The sequence below is a fragment of the Amblyomma americanum genome, chromosome 1 (assembly GCF_052857255.1).
Source record: "Amblyomma americanum isolate KBUSLIRL-KWMA chromosome 1, ASM5285725v1, whole genome shotgun sequence".
Taxonomy (NCBI): Eukaryota; Metazoa; Arthropoda; class Arachnida; order Ixodida; family Ixodidae; genus Amblyomma; species Amblyomma americanum.
The window spans coordinates 50829148-50851462 of record NC_135497.1 but is presented as its reverse complement, the minus strand read 5'-3'; the positions used below and the strand labels follow the sequence as shown (position 1 = coordinate 50851462).

The window sequence follows — 22315 nt, the reverse complement described above, 5'->3', positions numbered from 1 at the left end:
TTAGGCAGCACTAGCAGAAAACGCAAATTTTCGGGGAATCCTTCAATCAATCTATATTATACATATGCGAACGCGAATCATGGTGGCCCGGCGCGTTGTCGCCGCACGCAATGAAAACACAAGCGAAATAGGCCTGCAACACGCACGGATTTACTCCGGTCATCCCGTGGCGTGGAGGCCACGCCTGACGTGCGCATGGCACAAACATTTACAAACAGCGTCGTTGTTTACTTCCACGTCCTTGCTCGGCTGAAGTGGGGTAACACTACCGCGAAGTTCTCAGTGGGCGCCGATTTTGGACTTCGCTTCGTTGCCCTGTCAAAAATGGCCAGGCTTAGCTTGGTTAAGCCAAGAATGCGTTGCATATCTCGATGGAGTTCCGTGCTGCTCCGTTGACTCGATAGGCTATTGACTCGATCGCCATTGAAACTGCCCGTGTAGCAGCGCTCGACCGCCTTTGAGTCGATAGACTATCGGTTCGAGGGCCCTCGAAATGCCCGTGTGACAGGGGTATAAGACTGTCCCGGCGAAGGAGCGCAGCTCTTTTATACATATGCCGTGACGTCAATCATAGCGCAGCGCCCCTAGCGGGAGGAGCGGGAGTCAGGTGGTGGCTGCGGCCGCGCGAGTTGGGGCCCAGCTTTTCCTCCGGCTGTCGTGACGTCACGTCACGTGGTTTGGTGGCTGCCCGGCCGCGCCCAAAGGCTGAACTGAGTGATTGCAATATGCAACGCATAAAAGAAGCGGATAGCCCCCGGATAGCTTGTTCACTCATGTCGAACTGTTTCCCCGCTGTGCGGAAGTTCACGTTCTGCAGCTCATATTCAACGGCACGCAACTTCAAATGTGCATCACAGTTTCTTCGCCTCGAAGGCGGTGTCATGTGTAGTATAAAGAATTAACGCATGACGCGCGCTCGAAGCCATACGTATGCGACGCTGAAATCGGAACTTTTGAGAATGTGACCAGGCTGGATGCAGCGCACTTCTTGCCGCCTCCTCATCCAGTCACGCATCCAGTTGCAAGATTATGAGATTCTAGCCGTAGGACAATTAACATTTAAGAAATAGTTTTCGCACAGCGCGATCCGCGTTCCACTACCGTAAACCGCATCCGCGGTGAACGATCTGCGCATTGCGCAGATGGCCCTGAGGAGCACACACCTGCCACTGCGCAGGCGTAGTTGGGTCCCCGCGGAAGCGGATCGCGCTGCGCCAAAACTGTAATAACTGGATTCGTTTTTTTCTCTTTTACTCATCGATCCTCTTTTCAAACATGGCTACTAAGAACGGCAAAAGATGGCGCGTGGTGGCGCGTCATTTTTCGCCGTAGGTAAGTTGTACCCACGAAAAATCGAAAAAGAAAACGCGACTTATACACTCGAAAATACGGTATATACCTGGGCCAAACGCTTACTTTTTTGCCCAAGAGGCACTTTTGGCTGCTCCAAAGTGACTTCGGCGAATCACATTACTGCAATCGGTGATATGAGGGTGGGGAGAATTAGCGCACAAGAATTTGTGAGAGAGGATGGAGGAGGTAGTGAGGTGAGGGAGGAAGAGATGGATGGGTTGAGAGTGTGTCACAAAGATGGTGTGCAGCTGATTCCAGAACACGCATGGACGCAGGGAGTACGACTTAATCAAAGCAACTAAACAAGAACTGTACTTTAGCGACAGGGGCACAGACGCCTTTTCTGGACGACCGTTCTGTCCGGCCCACCCCGTGGACGGAACTCCTTATGCCATATGCAAGACGTGCGCTGCTTAGATTGACAGAGTTAAAGACAACACGAACGGCTTGAGTGCCATCTAAGCAGCGTACGTCTTGCATGTAATCATGTTCCGACTAGCCTAATTTCAAGCACTTCTTATGCCGCAGGATGTTAGGCACAGCACGCTCTTCCACACGCGTGATCGAGGTGGGCACGCCGGCCCCGTGCAAGCGCCCGGCCACGGGTGATTCTACACACGCGGTCGACTGGGGCTACGCACACAGCTGCATGGTGGCCACTGTTTCAAAGAACAGGAAGTTTGGGAGCTTGGTGTCGAACCCCTCGGCACCCTGCTGATTCGCTGCTCATAAGAGGGCCAGGGCTTTCGCATTCCTTCGCCAAATGTGCAGAGGCTGTTCTGTGACTTCGGGCTCCCATTTCATCACCGTTTCTTTTTGTGCTATTCAAGCAAAGGGCAAAAGAGCTGTACACTGAGCCTAAACTCGATCGCCTTGCACAGTTCATGAACTGCAGCGCATTCTACGGAATGAAAATATTCTTCACAGCTAAAACTGAAATTTGATTGTCTGCTTCACGTTATATTCCTGATAATGGAATTTGGCTGAAATCAGTTGCGATGAATATTAAAAACAACCTATGTATCCCTCTAAGTGGTTGACCAATTTCTGATCAAGAGCTCCTTGGAGGTCATTTACTTTCTTGAGAATGAGACTCAGGGCCATCTATTTCAATCGACGTCAAAGACTTGCTTAACTCTATCCCTCTGGAGGAATAGCTTCTGGCGTTCAAGAGGGAATTGAAACCCATGGTGTTCTGCCCTTTCAGAACAACGCCAGTGTTTCGGTCAGCGGATTCCTTGAGTTACATTTTCCGTTTGCGAAGGGAGCATATTCGTCCAGAGAAATGGAATATGTATGGCGTCCTGGATTGCTGCTGTTCTGAGAGGCATGCTTCTCGCGTCTGAGGACCGTCGTGTTTCCCTGCACTAGAAGCCTTCCCAACAGTCGCCAAGACTTTCAGGTATGCCGATGACTACACTGTCCTTTTGGATCATATCCGTGAACCTTTCCAGACTTGCATATCTGATGTTCAAAAGGATTTCCGTGACGCCCTTGCTCCCCTCGAAGTGACCCATGAATTCCATTTAAAACACTCAAAATTTTTGACCCAAGGGTGGTTTTTCATTCCGCCCATGACTGATGGGCCTATGGATCAAGACAGGCGAAACCTGTTCTATGGTACCATTCGGATAGCTCACTCGAAACTAGGGAAACAAAGCATTATATTATAATAATTGGTTTTGGGGGAAAGGAAATGGCACAGTGTGTGTCTCATGTATCGTTGGACACCTGAACCGCGCCGTAAGGGAAGGGATAAAGGAGGGACTGAGAGAAGTAAGGGAGAAAGAGGAGCTGTAGTGGAGGGCTCCGGAATAATTTCGACCACCTGGGGATCTTTAACGTGCACTGACATCGCACAGCACACGGGCGCCTTAGCGTTTCGCCTCCATCGAAACGCAGCCGCCGCTGTCGGGTTCGAACCCAGGAACTCCGAATCAGTAGCCGAGCGCCCTAACCACTGAACTACATGGAGTGGGTGTAGAATCGGCTAACATGATTCAGAAATCGCATTTTAATAATGCTTTGTTAGTAGTTGAGCGCCCTGACAAAGCATTGTCAAAATGCAATTTCTGAGTCCCGTTTGCAGGTTCTACATCCACTCCATATAGTTCAGCTTCAGCCAGCAGGTTGAGCGACTCATCGCCGCCGGATTCCCTCCCCAATATCTTGGATGCTGTGGCAGGGAACCTAAAAGCTCAGTTAAAGAAGCAGCTTGCCTGCAAGGAACTGTCGCAGGCCGCTCCTCCCAAGAAATAGAAAGGTAAAATATCCAGCAAAGACACTTAAGATTGCTTACTTGTGAGAATGCAAAAGCATTACTGTCCCTGGGTTCGGTAGACACCTCAACCAAAATGTCCAGGAAGGCATTCAATTGAAGGTAAATATGTCGTCGGTTCGAATCCCTGTCGCAAGCTAGCCTCCAACTTGACTATCACATATAAGCTGTATGCAACGAAAAATCGTATGACACCGCCCGGAATGCTGTACGACAAACGGTTGCGGCACAATTTTGGAACGAATTTTGTCCGGAAAAATGGCGCCACATGGAGGTCGGCCAGTGGCGAGTGCACACACACACACACACACACACACACACACACACACACACACACACACACACACACACACACACACACACACACACACACACACACACACACACACACACACACACACACACACACACACACACACACACACACACACACACACACACACACACACACACGCGCGCGCGCGCGCGCACGCACGCACACACCGGCTTTTCTCGTTATGGGACTAGTAATGCTTTCGCATTAAAAGAATGTGCACCACAATCAGGCAACGTGCCAACGTGGGCAGATGTTCTCCGCCCCAGGCAATTCTTTCTGTGCTTTGCAACTCGTGAACCTGCCTAACAGATAGGAAATTGCGTGTGCACCATGGTGGTGGTGGTAGTGGTTTTTTAATTAAAATAATAGTAAAAAAGAAGGAAGAGATTTTTGCTAGCCCCAGCATCTGCCATCGATACTGAAGCACCTGAGCTGGAGCAGCGGAAATAAAGGATAGCAGGCAGAATGGAGAAATGAAATGAAAGAGGGGAGGGGACAGGAAGAGAGGATAGGGAGAGAAGTAATATGTACAAACTATTTACACAATAAGAAATGTGTCCAGGTTGCGCTTGATTAGTTCATGTTGGAGGAATTAAAACACACGCGCACAACACTGTGTTGGCTACAATTGGAGTGGGGCGTCCAGTTATTAATCGTTCAAGGCAGAACTCGCGGAGCGTTCGGTCACTGCGTGTAACTACCTGGCGGAGAACAGACGGGACGTCAAGCCCGTGTGTTCTAGGAATGGATAGAGGCTCACCAAGGTTCGCTCATGAGTGCGCGCACTGCCCTGCGGCCACAATAGCGTCTTGATGGAGTCTGGTAGTATGCCCAGCGCCCTATAGGCCGCAAGCATATCGCAACGAGCATCGGCGAACGCGGCACAGTGAGGGAGCAGGTGGTTTAGTGTTTCCACTGCACCGCATCCGTCACACACATCACTCGTCGCGATTCCGTGACGCTCCCGTCGTTCCCCGGGCCACACGCAGCCAATGCGAGCGCGGAGGATCACTACACGTTGCGGACGTGTAAGTGCGCAACAGCCGGTGATGCTGTCGATGCGCTCACCTCCTGCGATGCGTGGGTCGGGGTGCGCACCATGAACCACATATTGCAATTCCTGCCGTGTGCTGTCAGAATTGTCTCCATTCCTTTGGGCTATGGCGCAGTCTACATTGGCCAAATCGGTAGGTGCGTCACCACTGTAATAATAATAATATATTTGGTTTTGGGGGGAAAGGAAATGGCGCAGTATGTCTCATATATCGTTGGACACCTGAACCGCGCCGTAAGGGAAGGGATAAGGGAGGGAGTGAAAGAGGAAAGGAAGAAGGTGCCGTAGTGGAGGGCTCCGGAATAATTTCGACCACCTGGGGATCTTTAACGTGCACTGACATCGCACAGCACACGGGCGCCTTAGCGTTTTTCCTCCATAAAAACGCAGCCGCCGCGGTCGGGTTCGAACCCGGGAACTCCGGATTAGTAGTCGAGCGCCCTAACCACTGAGCCACCGCGGCGGGTCCACTGCAAAGTGGAGAAAGTGATTTCTTGGCACCTCGATGCCCACTGCATGGATTCCGACTGCCTCCCGTCCTTCGAAAGCTGCTCCATAATCCGAATATGCGGAAATTCACTGATTAGGGAAATTATGTCTACAAAGACCTCTGCGTGAGCGCCCCTTCGATCACCATCACTGAAAGAGAAAAGGCGTACCATTCGCTAACGGGGATGGTCACCGAACATAGATTTTTCTTTGTTTCCCTATCTTCCGTGCTCTTTCTTTTTTTCCTTCCGACGACCGCAGTCGTCGAAGTTTCGACGTTTTTTTTTTATTTCCAGGGTTGTGTTCTTTAAGGCCTGTTCTTCCCCTCCCCCTCTCCATATTTTTTTCAAGCTTCCTTTTCATTTTTTTTCTGCTTCATCAACCCCCCCCCCCCCCCCCTCTTCCCGGGTGGATTTGCAGCAATACAGAATACTGTCTTAGCCACGGTTTTCTCCTGGCTTTTGTACCTCTGCCGCATATCGGATTCCCGAGACTGGCGCTCTGCTTGGCGCGCTTTCATTTGCGTTCTCACTCCGGTGTGCTCACATATGTTTTGCGCAAGTGGACGTGAAGCCTCTGAGATAGCCACGAAATGAAAGGAAAGGCGCATAACTGGTTCCCTGGGTCAGTGGACACCTCAATCGCGCTTTGAGCTATGTGGCGGTAGAGATGTGCTCTGCATGCGTTGGCGCTGAAAACATTGTGGCAGAAACGCGGCACTAGAGCAATAGGCTGTCGGCGTTCATTGGCGTTGACAGCGTTGTAGACAACTTCGTTCATTTTGAGGAAAGTAAAGCGCACAACTGGCTCCCTGGGTCAGCGAACACCTCAATCGCGCTTTGAGGTACGTGGCGGTGGTGTCCACCTGCGATAAACCGAACTTTCGCACATTTCCCCGATACATGCAGTTCCAGTAACAAAGCTTTTGGCATATAAATCTCTTGTACTTCCGATCATTCAATATGCTGTAACTTGGGATCCGTTTACTGGCATAAATACTGCGAAAAAGGTACAAAACAAGACCTTAAGCACTATCTTTAATAAGTTCAGCGTAACGTCAGTTTCTAGCCTAGTTCTGAATGCAGGACTTGCACCCATATATGAGCGTGCGTGCGTGCGTGTGTGTGTGTGTGTGTGTGTGTGTGTGTGTGTGTGTGTGTGTGTGTGTGTGTGTGTGTGTGTGTGTGTGCGTGCGTGCGTGCGTGCGTGCGTGCGTGCGTGCGTGCGCACGCGGCTTAGGCGTCTTGTTTAAAATACTAAAAGGTCATTTGCAGAGCAACACATCCGACTATATTGCGCTTTCGTCTGGTTACCCCGCTAGAAATAGGAATAACTTTCCTTTATTTCCGCTTCACTGCAAGATCGATGCGTTTAAATATTCCTTCTTTCCGCGTACAGTGGTAGATTGGAATGAACTCGATGAATCTGTTGTATCGCTGAATAATTTCGAGGAATTTGTTGCCGAGATTGTGGCGTGATTTATTGCAGTAAACTGTTTTTATGGTCTTGTTAGGACCATCACAGCGTTGTACGAATGTTTATTTGCATTTTTTCGCTGTTGTGGTACGATGCAAATCCCATCCTCCCACAACTCCTTAAATAGGAGTTAGCAGTATTGTAAATAATAAATATTTCGTGCTTAGCAATGCTAAACCGCCAGCCATTTTGTTTTTCATCGCGCCTTCGATGTTTCTCGAAGGGTACTTGCTTAGACACGTTTTTCGCGGCTCACCTTTGAGAAAAGGGGGAGGGTTGGCACGGTGCTTTTGTTCTTTGTTTTGTCTTTTAGTGCACACTCGAAACTTATGGAACGCGCATCGATGGGCAGATTGGCCCGATTAATTACGAAGTGTTTCTTCTGCGGGCAGCTGGGAGAATTTTCAAGCTGAAATTCTCCTGGCACTCACGTACTTCTGATTGGCCACTTACGGCGGCGTAAGAAGTATTCTGCGCTTTTCACGGCTCCGATTCTTTGGCACAGTTTATTTTAGACGCCGCCGGGAGAAGTACCTGACTAACCCGGCTCTTGCCAGACGTCAGTACAGCATGAGCGTAGTACCTGTTATTTCTTGCGACCATTCCTCCATGGCTACTGAGAACATCGGAGTGCTCAGCTTAAAAGATCCATGCGACTGGACACAGCTGAAAGACAATGCAATGAACAATAATGTTTATCAAGTGCGACTCAGTAACATCGGCATTTAGCGACTGTAAAAAAATACAACTCGAATTTTAAAACTACTCATTGTGAGGATGAGGGAGGGCTGAAAAAGTCAAGGTGAGGGCGAGGGAGGACGAGCAAATTTTACGAGGCGAGTGTTATGAAGGGCCAAGGATTTGTTGAAGATGAGCAAAGGCGCAAATGAGGACATTTGTCCACCTCTGGCTGTGACGGTGCCGTTTGCATGCCACGTTTTTTTCTGATTTTTGATTTAATAAACAATTGTTTTTTGGGGAAAGGAAATGGCGCAGTATCTGTCTCATATATCGTTGGACACCTGAACCGCGCCGTAAGGGAATGGATAAAGGAGGGAGTCAAAGAAGAAAGGAAGAGGTGCCGTAATGGAGGGCTCCGGAATAATTTCGACCACCTGGGGATCTTTAACGTGCACTGACATCGCACAGCACACGGGCGCCTTTTCCCCATAAAAACGCAGCCGCCGCGGTCGGGTTCGAACCCGGGAACTCCGGATCAGTAGCCGAGCGCCCTAACCACTGAGCTACCGCGGCGGGTGATTTTTGATTTCAATCCTCTATTTAGGTTGCTGTCTAGGCAGTAAATTGCACACAACCCGGTGGGAAGGTTGTGATGTCTCAAGGTCATGTGACTTCTCTCGACTATGCATTAGTTTATTGCCAGCCGCCGCGGTGGCTCAGTGGTTACTGCACTCGGCTGCTGACCCGAAAGACGCGGGTTCGATCCCGGCCGCGGCGGTCGAATTTCGATGGAAGCGAAATTCTAGAGACCCGTGTACTGTGCGATGTCAATGCACGTTCAAGAACCCCAGGTGGTCGAAATTTCCGGAGCCCCGGCGTCCCTCATAGCCTGAGTTGCTTTGGGACGTAAAACCACATAAACCAAACCATTAATTTATTGCCACAGTGGAAAGGTTGCTCACAATCCGGTGGCCAGGTTGACACCTGCCACGGTGGGCAGGCTGTGATGACGTCAGAAGGTCGCGTGACCTAGGTGGCCCACTGAAGTTGCTTGTTCGCAGAAGAGCAGAGAGAAAAGCCTTTTATGTTCCAGCAACGGCGATCGAAGGGTCCAGTTAATTCTGAAGGCTTCTATTTTAAACCTTGAGTATTTGCTCTTATGTGCGGAATGTCCAAGGTGATCGAGCACACAAGTTTGGTGCAGAGCTTCTTAACACTCTGCTTCAGTAAAGTAAACGGTGAAGAAATGGAAGCCCCAAGTCACAACAGCAACCCCTGCACTCTTGGCGAGGAAACGCGAGAGAAAGCCCAGGCCCTCTTATAGTGAGCACCGAATCAGCAGGGTGCCGCGGGGTTCGACACGAAGGTGCCAAGCATCCCGTATCGCCACTATGCAGCTGCGTGTGTAGCCCCTGCCGGCAGCGTGTGCAGCAGTATCCGCGGCCAGGCGCGCGCACAGAGGCGGTGCGAGCGGGGAAGGAGGCAGAATAGCCTCTGGTGAACATCCTGCGGCTTAAGTATACGACCGTCCACGGGTACGGCTGAACACAGAAGGGTCGTTCAAATAAGGCAATCGTACCCTAGATCAACTTCATATACCGTCGTCCACGCGTGCTCTAGAATCGGCTGCACCCCGGACGAATGGCCGGGACAGGAACGAACTGTGGAATTCACCCTCAACCCATGCATCTTGACCTCCCTCACCCTCACAATTTTTGCGCGTCAATCCTCCGACCCTCAACTCACAAACTGAATCCCTCATGAGGGTGCCCATGTCTGCACACACGCATCCAGAATCGACGAGCAAGGCGTGTCGTGTTGCCGGTCATGACCGCTGGCAGTTTCTCTCAGCTGCCTCCCCACTCTGTCCTAAATTACCGTTACGCTTATGGTTTGCTTTTGGACTTTGTCGCGCGCTTGTTTTCCTCTTGCCTTTTTGCCCCACCCTGCCCCCAGACTTGGAGCATGAAGTCAATACGTTGTTTTATTTTTTGCCGTGTTACCGACGGATACAATGAGCGGTATACAGTCGTGCCCCGTTATTACGACCCCGGTTAATATGGACGATTCGAATTATGGACAATTTTTCTGGGGCTCAAACTTTTTTAATGTATTTACGTCTTGTTAATATGGAAACTCACAGTCCGGGCAATGAACAGGGTGAAAGTGTACGAAGCCTATTGGGATCCATGTATATTTGTCCCATATACGAACAGCGACGAGAACAAGTGCCCAAGTGCCTCTGCCAGTTATTCCGGCTCTTGTATTTTGAGTAGAGAAACCAGCGAAAGACTGTGCGAAAGTGCAAATGCCGTAGTGATGGCCTTTTTTGCGTGTGCACGACCTTCATGCTTTACAGTGGCAAGGTGCTGGTCGACACGCCTTACCATTTGGCGCATTGCATGAATCGCTGCGAAAAAAAAAAAATATGTGCACTACACTGAAGACCACATTCAACAGCTGTCAGCCGAGTGAGTACAGAGTTTTTGGGATGTGAACAGTCGCAGTAGGAGAAACTTCATCACACCAAGAGGCGCCATAACGCACCTCAAGGCTCACTAAGCGCTCCTATCGGGCTAAAGACTGCACCGCATGATTTTAAAGATAGTGAAGACCCAAAGAATCACCTTTAGCTTCCATTATTGCCCGATTTCCACTTCACTGCCTGCCAATATGTAAAGAAGTTGCCAGTAATCAATCATTGTTTTGTTTTTCATGATTCGTTATTACGGACGATTCGCCTTATGGACACTTCAGCTCGGGAACCAAACTGTCCATATTAACTAGGCCCGACTGCAGTCACCAAGCAGACCCATTTTGTTGACATTATCTCAAGGGGGAGGGTAGATTGAACCTCCCCTTTTGGCTACGCCCCAGATGGTTCTACTGAAAGCGGTACCACGCTTTCGACGGTCTGTTTTGTATGGCACAAAGACAATGTCATCACTTGTAAAACACGGGCCGCGGCGGGAGGCGGTGCTCCCTCCTGCGAGTAATCAAAGCTTGTCTCTGTTCCTATTCCCCTCGCTGCAGGTCGTGCAGGAGGCCACAGCCTAGGGAGTCGCCGGTAGCATGGGCGTTCCGCATGGACGGAGTCTCCACCCCTGGTAGGGTCCGGCGGACCATGGACCACCACCACCAGCAGCAGCGACGGGGTACTGTCCGCTCAATGCATGGGGGCGGCCGGTCACGGCGGCCCTCGTCGGCAGTGGACTCCAAGTACCCGAGCATGGACCGTTCGTGCGCCATCATTCTGATGTACGGCATCTACTTCTGCTATGTACTCGCCTGCTTTGGTGCCATGCTGGCGGTGGCCGGCCTCATGCTGCACATTTCGAGCGAACAGCCCGGCGCGCATGACAAAGGCAAGATTATTGCGGGCACGGGCATCGGCATCTGCGCCGTGTGCTTCGTGATCGCCTTTTACTGCCGCTCGGTGCGGCTGGACGAACAGATCATGGAGACCATCAAGGAGACCACCGACGACCGTGAGTGGTCCGTCTTCAAGAACCCGAAGGCAGGCTGGTGGCACATGCGATACGGCATGGCCGACCAGAGCTCCATCCGCTCCAGCGCCACCATTCAGTGCAATGTGCGGCCAGACTCGGCCGCCTCCACTTCGTCGGTGGTCGTCTACTACCAAACCAAGGGGCTGGAAACCACGCCCTCCGAGGCCAGCCCCAGCCACTCGAACAGGATCAAGGACAGCACGGACAAACTCTGAGCCGCCGCTGCCGCCGCGCTCGCCTCTGCCGCGAATGCTCACCGGCGCATTCCACGCGACTGAAACGCCTTTTCTGCGGGCGTTCTCTGCACAAAGGCGGAAGGCGACGCAGTGGCTACGCGGATTTCTTTGGAGGAATGCGTTACGTTGCCTTTGGTGCTTTCCCTAATTTTTTCTACCAACCGAGAGTAAGAGTTGCCTTTGAAAGCAAGCTTCGGTAGGTCAAAGAAAAGGAAATCGTGAAATGCAGTTTCATTTTCTGAGCATTTGGGGCAAGGAATAGGGACTAATTCACTGGGCATAAAAATACTCTTAATTGAAAGGTCTACTTTACAATTAGCAGGCACTGCAATGATATTTCAGAGTGCTACAAAACTCATATGGCCCAAGTTCATTTTATGAGGCAGTGCTGTGTAGGCAATTTTTATTTTACTAATTTAATGCCTGTCCTCGAAGCTTTCACTGTGGTGAATTCCCGAATCTCAATGGCAGGTTCTAAGCAACAAAAGTTCCTGTTGAACGATGGGTCTAACCACAAGACTCAGTTCCAAGAGCCCAACATGCTAGAAAACCACATGCAAGAGCTCTACAGATTTTAAGCGGTTATTCAACACTTGAGCAGATTGATAGGCTGAACTCCAGTAATCCTATTTAAAACCATTCATTCCTCTTACAATGAACACCAAGTATTGAAACTGAAGCTGGTTAACCAAACCATGCAAAAGCAAAAAGCTGCATTTGTTAACCAAGCTGCCTTATGCAGAAAACAGGAGTAAACTTGTACAACCTTTCACAGCATTTAAATAAGAGATAATTCAAGAAACATGACAATATGGTGTTTTGATCACCGTTTCACTTTATGTAAGAGCACACAGATGTTGGTCTTAAAATCAGCTATCACTATTTGTTAAAACAGTATCATTTCTGCTACTAGCTCAATTTTGGCAGGAGTGGCTCTTTGGATTTTCCGTTTTTATTTGACGAAAAACAAAAATTATGAACAAAGCATTTCATAGAGCTTTCAGTCACATGGAATGCCTCTGAGCCGAGCGTTGACCATGCTTTGCACCAGCGCCATAGCGACTCGTCTACTTGCTGCCGAACAGTATCAAGCTGAAAAGGCGCACATATGGTTGCCTTCCGGCTGGATACTCTCATGGGACCCTTGTGCTGCCCTGCCTAAACCAGCGACTGTGTAGACATGCCGCAGTGATCCAGAAACTTTTGCAAGACGTGTTCTCGAAGGCATTTATCTTCCTACAAGCTTGAGGGAATGAGAGCTTTCTCAACAAGGACACATAGCTCTTATCTCCAAGACCTTCGCTGCCGCTACCACGACATTCAAGACCGCACATAGGACTACTTCTGGATGCAGTTTCTGGGACAGTTACACTCACCAAGAACAACTCCCTACTCTCTTGTTCAAAATAAGTACACACTCTGCGCGTGAAAAATGTCCAGTGTACAGATGCAATTCTAACGATAGCTTGTACCCGATGTCACTGGCACCTTTACCAAGTACTTGCTGCAGTCTTCTCTGCATCTTTATGGTTTCCAGTGAAAACATCCAAGTCCAGCTTGCTTGAGTGAACTGGACAGTCTACCAATAAGACCGTAGTTGAATTTCATACCTATCTTGCAGACAGAAAGATTAAGTGGGCAGAGCCACAGCTTACTGAAGGTCTGCTGTTACAATTCAGTTTAGTCTCAGGGTCTGACCTTATGCTATCTAGTTCGTTCAAGCAAGCTGGCCAAAATGTGCAGGCAGCTTTTTGCTGTCAGGAGTACCCAGGAGTGGTGGTCATGGTCACAATGACATCAGGGCAAGTCATCTACAAGTCATGATAAAACAAGGATTAAGCCCTTTCAGACACCATAATGCCTACAGGTACTTCTGTTGAAACATGGTTTCACGTGCTCAATTCCGTCTTGATTGTGGCTTATTTCCTTTTCTGATAAATGGAAGCTTTCGTTTGCTTTAAGACTTCCAAGCACATATTACTGGCTTCCAGCATATTAAGCGCAATACACTTTCGCCCTTCTAAAAAAAAAATTAAAAAAAAGATGTGCAAATCAAATGTGTGTGCTCTCTAGTGGTAAAACCAGCTGATAAAGCATACAATGCATGAAAAAATATTTGTGCAAGTACTACCGCGATCAAAAGTTAATGCGACATCAGTATGAGGGAAAAATTATTTCAACACAGTCATCCAACTCAGTTCCATGAAATGTGTCAATGTATGAGGGAACGTGCATGCTCTATCCGCTGGTAACAATGCCGAGTGGCTGCGTAGCGAGGTAGAGCTGCAATAAACCTTTTTCCGTGGACACACGTCCAGTAATATTTTGATCGCGATAGTACATTCAGTAACTGCAAGGAATGATATGCAGCTCTTCCTACATACCTAAGCAGTATGTGTGTTGGCCGACTATGTATTGACAAAACTGCTTGTATCAGTTCCATTCATCATCAGACACAACAATCATGACTAAACATTTCATAAGATCAGTGCTTTTGGGTGTGTTACAAAATGTATAAATGAGCTGAAAGCAACCTAAACGTGCGGTGTAGCTCGAAACCGGGAGGAATGGGTTCCGAGTACACTTTCAACGCATTTGGTGTGGCTGCTAATGAAGTCTGAGAACAGGTGCATTGCACACCAGTCCTCAGGCTGCATTCCTTATGTGCTGGTTACTGGAAGACAAACTGGAGCTGCTAGTAGGCAGGATGATGACGGAGTTTCTCCCGCAGCCTTATCTCCTTTCCTCCACCTAAATTGGTCCTTGCAGCATTTATGACTACACCGACATAGAAAGCGAAAGCAGTATCTGTGACTGCAGCTGACTTGACCAGATTCCTGTTCGCCCATTGTCTGCTCAAGGAAGAAGTCCACCATGATAGTGGCAAGCTAAAAGGAAGCTTCGAAAGTGCATGTCACCAGAATGGTATGTGTACAAGTTGCCCTTGCACAAGTCGCCAGCACAGTGGCATACGCACTAATGTACAAAGCACTGTGTCACATTTCAAGCATCGACTCTCTTGTGTTGCTGCTGTTCTGCCAGGTAGGATAAGCAGCCACCTGTAACTGGTGATCAGTTTGTGATATCAAAGCCTGTATGTAGTCTTCACATGGGAGGTGCGACGAGACTCATCTTCGTAGAATCAAAACACAGGCTTCAATCTGTTGTGCAATGTGTGGTGATGTAAAAAAAAAAATGCTTCAGATGTTCAGCGCTCTTTCCATGCTACAGAAAAAAAATTACGTTCATATTTATATGTCTTGCAAAATATGCTTGATGGGCCTACATGCTCTGCTACAAATTGTGTTAAAAAAAAGCAGACTCATGGCCCTCAAGGCTTAAATCACCGTCTTTCAATTGGTCATGTGCAATTTTTATGTTGAATAAAGTCACTTTACTTTCGTACAAGTTCTTCCATTCCCATAAAATAACGTGCCACCGCAGCTCAGAATAACAACACACAGAAGTAAAACTGCACTGCATAACACTTACCCAAAGCAACATCCAGCTAGGCTATGCTTATGTAACTACAAAACAAATTCATGTAGAATGAAGATTAAGCTGTGACTGCTGCACAACTTAATGGCAAGCAATGCAAGGAGGAAGCTTCCACAAACTGTAATGCACTTTATTCAGTGCAAGCATCAATAGCTGTGCAAACAAACATCACAGGGCAGTAAATTATGCACACAAGGCACTGTACAAATAAAAACTGAATCCAGGGGAACAGGGCAACTAAAAGCCACAAGGAAAACTGAAGTTTTTGTGGTGTTTTTTCATGCAAAATCCTTTTCCTATGCTTTCAATGAAACAAGCTCACCTGCTGAGCAAACTTGCTAAAACAGTGAGAATAACTTACTAGCTTTGTCCACACTAAATATGCTCTTAAGCCTCCAAAAACAAATAAAAAACTAAAATCTCTATGCATTCAACAGTGACAAATGCACCATTCCTCTCACTGATGCAAATACCTAAGTACTGCACTAAAACTATGCCCTCATGGAATGACAGAAGGCACAACAAAGTGCCATTGAAATTTAGCAATCAATTCAAACCCTAACATAAATGAAAACCTGAAAGAGTTTTGACAGCACAAAATATAACCCCATAAAAAAGGAACCATTATAAGCATAATCTTGCGTGACAACAACACTAAACAAAGTGTACACAAAGATGACATGCATTCGGCACTTGCAGCATATGTACCCTGTTCCCTTAAAATCAAGGCCGAATGCACAGCCAGGCTAACTCCAGAAAGTAGACATTGCACTCGCTTCAATATGTTTTGTGCAGCGCTATAGATTTACAACTATCCTAAGCTCTGCAAAATAAGGCTTTATGAACCTTCTTGGCATTTATTTCTCCAACTTCCACAACACAACTAAATCTATGATGCTATAATACATTGTGAATCCCACCAATACAAACTTGTGACATAAACAGGCACTCAAAACAGGTCAAAAAGTTGCTGTTACTTGTAACAGTGACAACATGTTATGCATGCAACAAATACTATAAATACTGAAAGCATAAATATCTGCAGAGGAAAATATTCTGCTTTCTCACATATGCAAAATGCTGGTACTGTGGTTGGCCCCACTGATCACTCCTGCTGAAATGGGACATTATCACAAGCAAAGGCTACAACATACTCTCATGAGCCATGGCTAAGCAGACGCTGTCACATGGGCACTAAGGAATCTCTAAGCTTGCCCTCACATGCAGGCTGAAATACTGACTAGCCTGAAACTCATGAAAGATGTAATGACACACTACAATCAATACAGTCTACTAAGCAGCATGCAACAGAGTGCCCTGTGACACAAAGTAATTGCAGTAGGTCTCACATGTTGACTAGCCCTAGACAGACACTTTGAGCTGCTTCAGTACATTCACACTAAAAAAAAAAGTTGCTTCTGCCACTAGCCAGTGCAAAGTTGAGAAAAATGCTCAATAAAGGGCAGAACAAGCCATGACTTGGAATGCCTGTACTCTAGTGGTTGCACATACCGACACAAGGTAACAGAGTGCACCAATACAATGATCCTGTTTCTTCTGATGCACTAGACACTTCCTGCAAAGTGAAAAAATAAAAAAAAATATAAGCTCAGATTACTAAACTGCACATTACCTTAGTTACCATGATATCTAATCAGCTAGTGAATAATACAAAGCCTACAAGTACCAATACCCTATAAGGCTGCACTTTTGCAAAATCGGCCGGTAGTGGCGACGGCTCTATTTCGTTTGAGCAAGGCTTAATAGATGACTGGGTGAACAAAATGATAACAAAGCTTCCACTCTCTCTACAAGAAAGCAATTTACATTACTTTATGCCTCAATGCAGCACAACTCAAGTTCCTAGCGTTGGAGCCTCACCTTGCTCAAGTATCTGTGCAATCCGAGAACATAAATCTTTCTGCAGGCTAAGCACTTTGGACAGCTGCAAAAGAGATGTAAAAGAAGGGTTAGAATGTGTCAGGGTTGACAAAAGGTCACGGCTAATACCTTTTCTTTCAGCTCAGTATAGCTCACGCAGTCCTTGCAAGGTTGAGACAGCAGAGCCGCCATTTCATGCGAAGAAAGCATGCTATCAGCTCGCTTCACTTCTTGTGATATTTCTTCACGCAGCTGCCAAATGGCTTCAAGGTCAGACCTGCACATGAACACAAAGAAGTAAAATAAAGATTAGATGGAATGAATAAAGAGCAGAACTTTTTAATGAATTAATTTAGTTGATCATGCAACCCATGCATAAAACGCCAGGGCTTCCAATATTGCTGACATATTAGTAGCAGTTGCCCTCAAAAAAAAAAAAAAGAGAAAAGAGAGTGCTACTCCCTGAAACTGACATGCACTGCTTCTACCAACCATTTAGACCAAATAAGGTGTGCAAGTTGTACAGTCGACAAGTACACATTGTACAGTGATGCCCATGTATTGTGTCCAAAAAATGGACGTATAATAAAGAAATTGAACTGAAAAGTTTACAGAATGTGTGCATGCAGGAAAAAATTTTATCTTGGCACAGTCGCGCAAGTCGATAGGCTGAAATGACTGCATGTATGAGAGAATGCACATGATCGATCCACTGTTATCAATATACCAGGAGAATGGGCCACGAGGAAGTGTTACAGTAAATTTGTTCCTGGGGACATGCATCCCATAAACTTTTGCTGGCAACTGTACAATGCAAGCACAGGAAGGCAAGGGGGTACCGAGACAAACAGTTGGGGAAGCTGGCCTTGCAAACAAGAAAATCAGACAAGAACAATGTGGATCTTACGCTGGCTGCAGTGTTTTCCGCCCCAGATCAGCAAGGGAACTTCCACACCGCAAATGCTTTGCTTTGTACTCTCGCAAGGCTCGATGCAAGTCGGAAAGCTCAGTAAGAGTGTGCTCCTGCAGGAAGAATCAGGCAAATGACCACTTTTCAACAAAGCAATGCTGAGGAACCAATTTTGTGGCACTTTTACAGAACAAAAATTGTCGTGGTAGTCAGGCAGGTAACAAAACAAACATCTTCCAAGCATACAAGATATTGCAGCTTACTGTGTGCACCACCACTAAACACGAACAATGAAAAACTTAACACAAGTAGCACTGCTAACAAACAAAAAAATGAACTGCATAAATAAGGTAGGAATTCATTAAAAACCAATACACTGTTTTAATTAAAAAATGCACCACTCGCATGCTTAATAACTATATACGTATAAAAATATGCACATCACATGCACACTGGCTGTACAAATAATAAGCAGCCATGTAGACAAGTCACCAGGAGTGCCTGTACAGTGCACATTTTCCTGTTACTGAAAGGATGATGATGATGATAATAGGTATTCATGGAGCAAGGGCATCCAAGGCCAAAGAGCGCCAAACATGAGGTTTTTGGTTGCCTCAGGCTAAAATATATACAGATGATAAAATCAACACCCGGTGTATAGGGCCTAAGAGTAGTGAGTATGTGCATGATTATAGAATGTTAAGAGGGTGCCTAAATATCTGGTGGAATGGCTTAAAGTGATGTATAGCGCCTAAAACTTGTTTTAAGAGGAGTTATAGATAAAAGACGAAGCCACGTAGCCTCAACCACAGTCCTTGCTTGAGCAAGAAGGGCGAGACGTCTGGCAGCCATGGGTAAGCTCAGCACTCTCCTTAGCATTGAGGAGGTGCTGAGGTTACTTTGAATATGAAATCTCTCGTAAGAAACCTATATCAGTTAAAAATTAAATAACCCTACCTAATGAAAACATGCGGTTATCACAGAAGAATAAAGAAGGGTGCATTGGTATTTCAAATGTGTAAAGTTTGGGGAAGTGCTGCTGTCTTAGTGTATCCAGTCTAGGGCATATGATTAATGCCTGGACAACTGAGATCTGGGCTCGATATCTCGCGCATTGTGGTGCCGGAGTATCCTGCAAAAGATGTGAGTGTGTGATGTATGTCCTATCCTCAATCTACAGAGAGCAACTTCTTTGAATCTATTTTGTTTTTCTGTGGCATACCTCCCAATCCATGGTTTTATTGCGTTCAGTTTGTTGTCTGTTTGTTCATCCCAATTTTGCTGCCACACTTTGCGAAGTGCAGTCCTAATATATGGCCTGAGGTCCTGGTATGGATGGAAGTTTTTTTATATCCACCCTACTCAGTTCGGCACCTGATGCTGCAAACCTATCTGTTTGTTCATTTCCATCTATTCCATAGTGACCTGGCACCCAGTGTACTGGAATTTTAAGGTTCAATGTGCATGCAGACATAAGGCATTTCAAGAGGAAATTCATTAGAGGGTTTTTACATGGTTTCCCAGAAGACAGGGCCAAATTCTCACTTAAAGAATCTGAGTAAATAACAGAACTTGGGGCTTTCTTTTCCATGATGAATCTAATAGCCAACAGAATACCATGGCATTCCACAGTAAATATGCTTGTGTGTCTATTAATTGTTTTTGTTTCAGAAAATTGACAACTGTGAACTGCACATGAAACTGAGGATGTCTTTGAGGCATCAGTGTAAAACTCTGTGCACTGATATTTTGTTTGTAGGGACAGGAAATGCTGTCTTATGCCAGTTGGTGACCCATCCTTGCCAACCACACGAAAAGATGTGTCGCAGTCAACTGTATACACTTCCCAGGGAGCAATTATGTCTCTAGAAGAAGTTACCAGAATGTTGGAGACTGGTATGTTCATGTCTTGGGTTACTGAAAGGAGCGCCACACATTGCTTGGGAAGCCTCACCAGCCCCATGCAATGCTGCAGAAGCTGCAGCATGTGCTGAGGAGCATGCAGGCAACACAGGCATGTACCAACATGCCCCAAAGAATCCCATTTGCATCCCTGATTCGCTGATAAGGCCTGCAGATTTGGCAGTGTAGCATAAACATTTCAGACAGTAGACAGATGAACTGCAGCTTACTCGCAACTACAATGGCTTAAAAGTGCCAACAGCTATCAAGATGCTGAGTCATAATCACTACATTAAATGCCATTACTTAACTCAGTCAGTTAAAAAGAAAGCCAGCCAACGATGGCCTTCGTTAGGCCACACATTTATCCTATGGGACAGGTGATGGTGCTGCGAAAGCCTGAAAAATCTAGCAGGACTAAAATTCAATGCTATATAAGACTCTTCAAATGCACTTTTTTTGCATGTGCATTCGCCATATTTGTTTTGGATAATGCTGGCAGTGGAGTTGAGGCAGATATGCAAAACGCGTGCACTCTGTGCACTAACAGTAAGCGGTAAAGGGCTAGCCAGTGAAATGGGGTGAGTTTGAGCTCCGTAGGTCATCTTTCTCATCACAAATGAAGACAAGAAACCAGAGTCATGCCAGTGAATATTAAGTGGTAGCCTGTGCCACCTCGGATTCACCGCGGTTCTTGATTGCTGGAATGGCATTTTGGCGCAGCATTGGTGTAATTTCATCAAAAGCTACTGACTTGTAGCAGGATGTAGAGGTTTAATGAAATGGTGCAGGTTGTCAAAATTGAGGCAGCAGTCCTGCCACTGTCTAAAGCTTTGTGAAATTACAAATCAGGTAAATGGGAAGCCTCAAAAATAAATCAGATTTCTCAGCAAAATCTTTGAAGTGATACAAATGAACAATCAATAAATGACCACAAATTAACAATGTGAGAAGGTGGCTAAAAACAAGCATGTGGAAAATATGATATGATTATTTAAAGGGCAACTGCACCATTTTTTGAGAATTCTGTGCAATTCAAGAATTCAAATCTATATAGGCTGTAGATAAATCATGCCAAGTTTTTTTTTGCACTAGCATTTAAAATGACATCAACAAAAATGGCGATGTAATTAAATTTTAGGCTTTTCCTCGTAGCACTGGAGGAGTGTGGAGAGGTAAGATTTCAAATTTCCGCTGCCGTCAACCATACCCTGCCGTGCATCGTTGGATGCTGCCAAACAACGCTCGGCGGGCTCTTTGCCTTCGGTGGCGTTGGTTTTCCCCTTCAAAGCAAGTGTTTATGATCTGGAAATGTACCAGTACTGTAGATGATGTCATCATGTGACCCCCTCCACTTTGCGCTGTGCACTACCGAGAGGCTTGAAGGCCATCGCAATTTTAATAGGCGATTATGCCACCACTTCAAATGCTAGCCCAAAAGGACTTCACATGCTTCATATGTAAGTACATTCAACCCCTCTAAGCTCGTCAAATTCTAAATCCTTTGCAGCTGCCCTTTATAAAGATATACCAGGTTTAAATGCATCTTGGCATGTTTAATGTGTCGCCAAACTCGCTAGATTTATGACTACCTTTCTACTAAAGCTCATCTTCTGGTCTTTTTGATTGCTGTACTAAGACAAATGTAGTCTGGTTGCATGTTTCACCTTTCCCCGATGCACACCCACAGCACCAAATATCCCCCATGTGAAGACAACAACTACAATAACTCCTGCAATGTCTGCTATTCAGTTTGAGCATGTGCAATCCACTTACACAGTATAGAGAGACAAAAACCTTTCTACATGGTTCATCAGTTGCACTAGAAAATGGCCACGTTATTCCTTAATTCGGAGTTACAGTGAAATGTATAATAGACTCAGAACTGACCCCGGACTCTTCACTGCCATCCTGGTTGCTGGGATCTAAGAGGTCTGCTGGCTGTTCTGATCCAACCTCTTCTGTTATGGTGGACTGCCTGTAGAGTAGTGGCCTCTTGTGACGCTCGATAGGAATACTTTCGAGATCCCCTTCACCATCACCATCATCATCATCATCCTCTGCATTCAGCAGGTCCTCCTTTTGAGACAAGTCCTTGTGACCATTATTGCTGGTGGCACAGTAGTCACTGGAAGTAGAGTCCACACTGCCTCCATTCACACTGATCAGCTCGCCGAGCCCAGAGTCACCAGCTGGGCCATCCAAGCTTGCGTGTGCATGCTCAGGGTACTTCAATGCTTCATCTGACACGACATCATGTGCCTTCCGTCTTTTGTCAAGAATGATACGCACAGCACGACGCCAACGCCAACGCATGCGCCGCCGTTCAGAGGTGAGAAGCATGAGGCCCGACTCAAGGTCAAAGCTGAAAGTCTGGTGTCCCAAAACAAGCCTCTTGTGACCAGACATCTTGTCTTCACCTTGCCGCTCTAAAAACTCTCGATTTGCTGGCTCCAAAATACTGTCAGAGCTGCCTCGGCTGGCACTGCTGAGCAAGAGGCTGCTGGTTCGAGCCAACTTTGCAGTGGCAGCAAAAGACCGTGTCTTCTGATTTTGCTCCATGGCCTCGATAATCTTGGAGCTGATTGCAGAAGGTGGACTGGACTGATGCATAGGTGCTGCAGGAGAACAAAGCAGATAGATTCTGCTAAAGCAGGGTCTGGAAAAAGCCAACTTTCCAATCATCTTTCTGCCATAAAATAATGCAGTATTACGACTAAATTGTTTTACAC

General features: G+C 46.7%; 2 protein-coding genes across 3 annotated transcripts in view; one reads left to right on the top strand and one right to left on the bottom strand.

The window, feature by feature from the left end:
* The window catches only part of LOC144112797 (uncharacterized), a 56067-nt gene extending 41277 nt beyond the window's left edge, over window positions 1–14790 (top strand). The window contains exon 2 of the mRNA XM_077645607.1: window positions 10681–14790. Within this exon, the coding sequence (XP_077501733.1) occupies window positions 10733–11371 (639 nt within the window). The 5' untranslated portion in view covers window positions 10681–10732 and the 3' untranslated portion in view covers window positions 11372–14790. The remainder of the gene's footprint in view (window positions 1–10680) is intronic.
* Window positions 14791–14999: 209 nt separating this feature from the next.
* Window positions 15000–22315, bottom strand: part of olf186-M (Ki-ras-induced actin-interacting protein-IP3R-interacting domain olf186-M) — a 56165-nt gene continuing 48849 nt past the window's right edge. For both annotated transcript variants that reach the window (XM_077645606.1, XM_077645605.1), the window contains 5 exons: window positions 21474–22201; window positions 17679–17794; window positions 16901–17048; window positions 16772–16835; window positions 15000–16466 (listed from right to left, as the gene is read on the bottom strand). In XM_077645606.1, the coding sequence (XP_077501732.1) occupies window positions 16456–16466; window positions 16772–16835; window positions 16901–17048; window positions 17679–17794; window positions 21474–22201 (1067 nt within the window). In that variant the 3' untranslated portion in view covers window positions 15000–16455. The remainder of the gene's footprint in view (window positions 16467–16771; window positions 16836–16900; window positions 17049–17678; window positions 17795–21473; window positions 22202–22315) is intronic.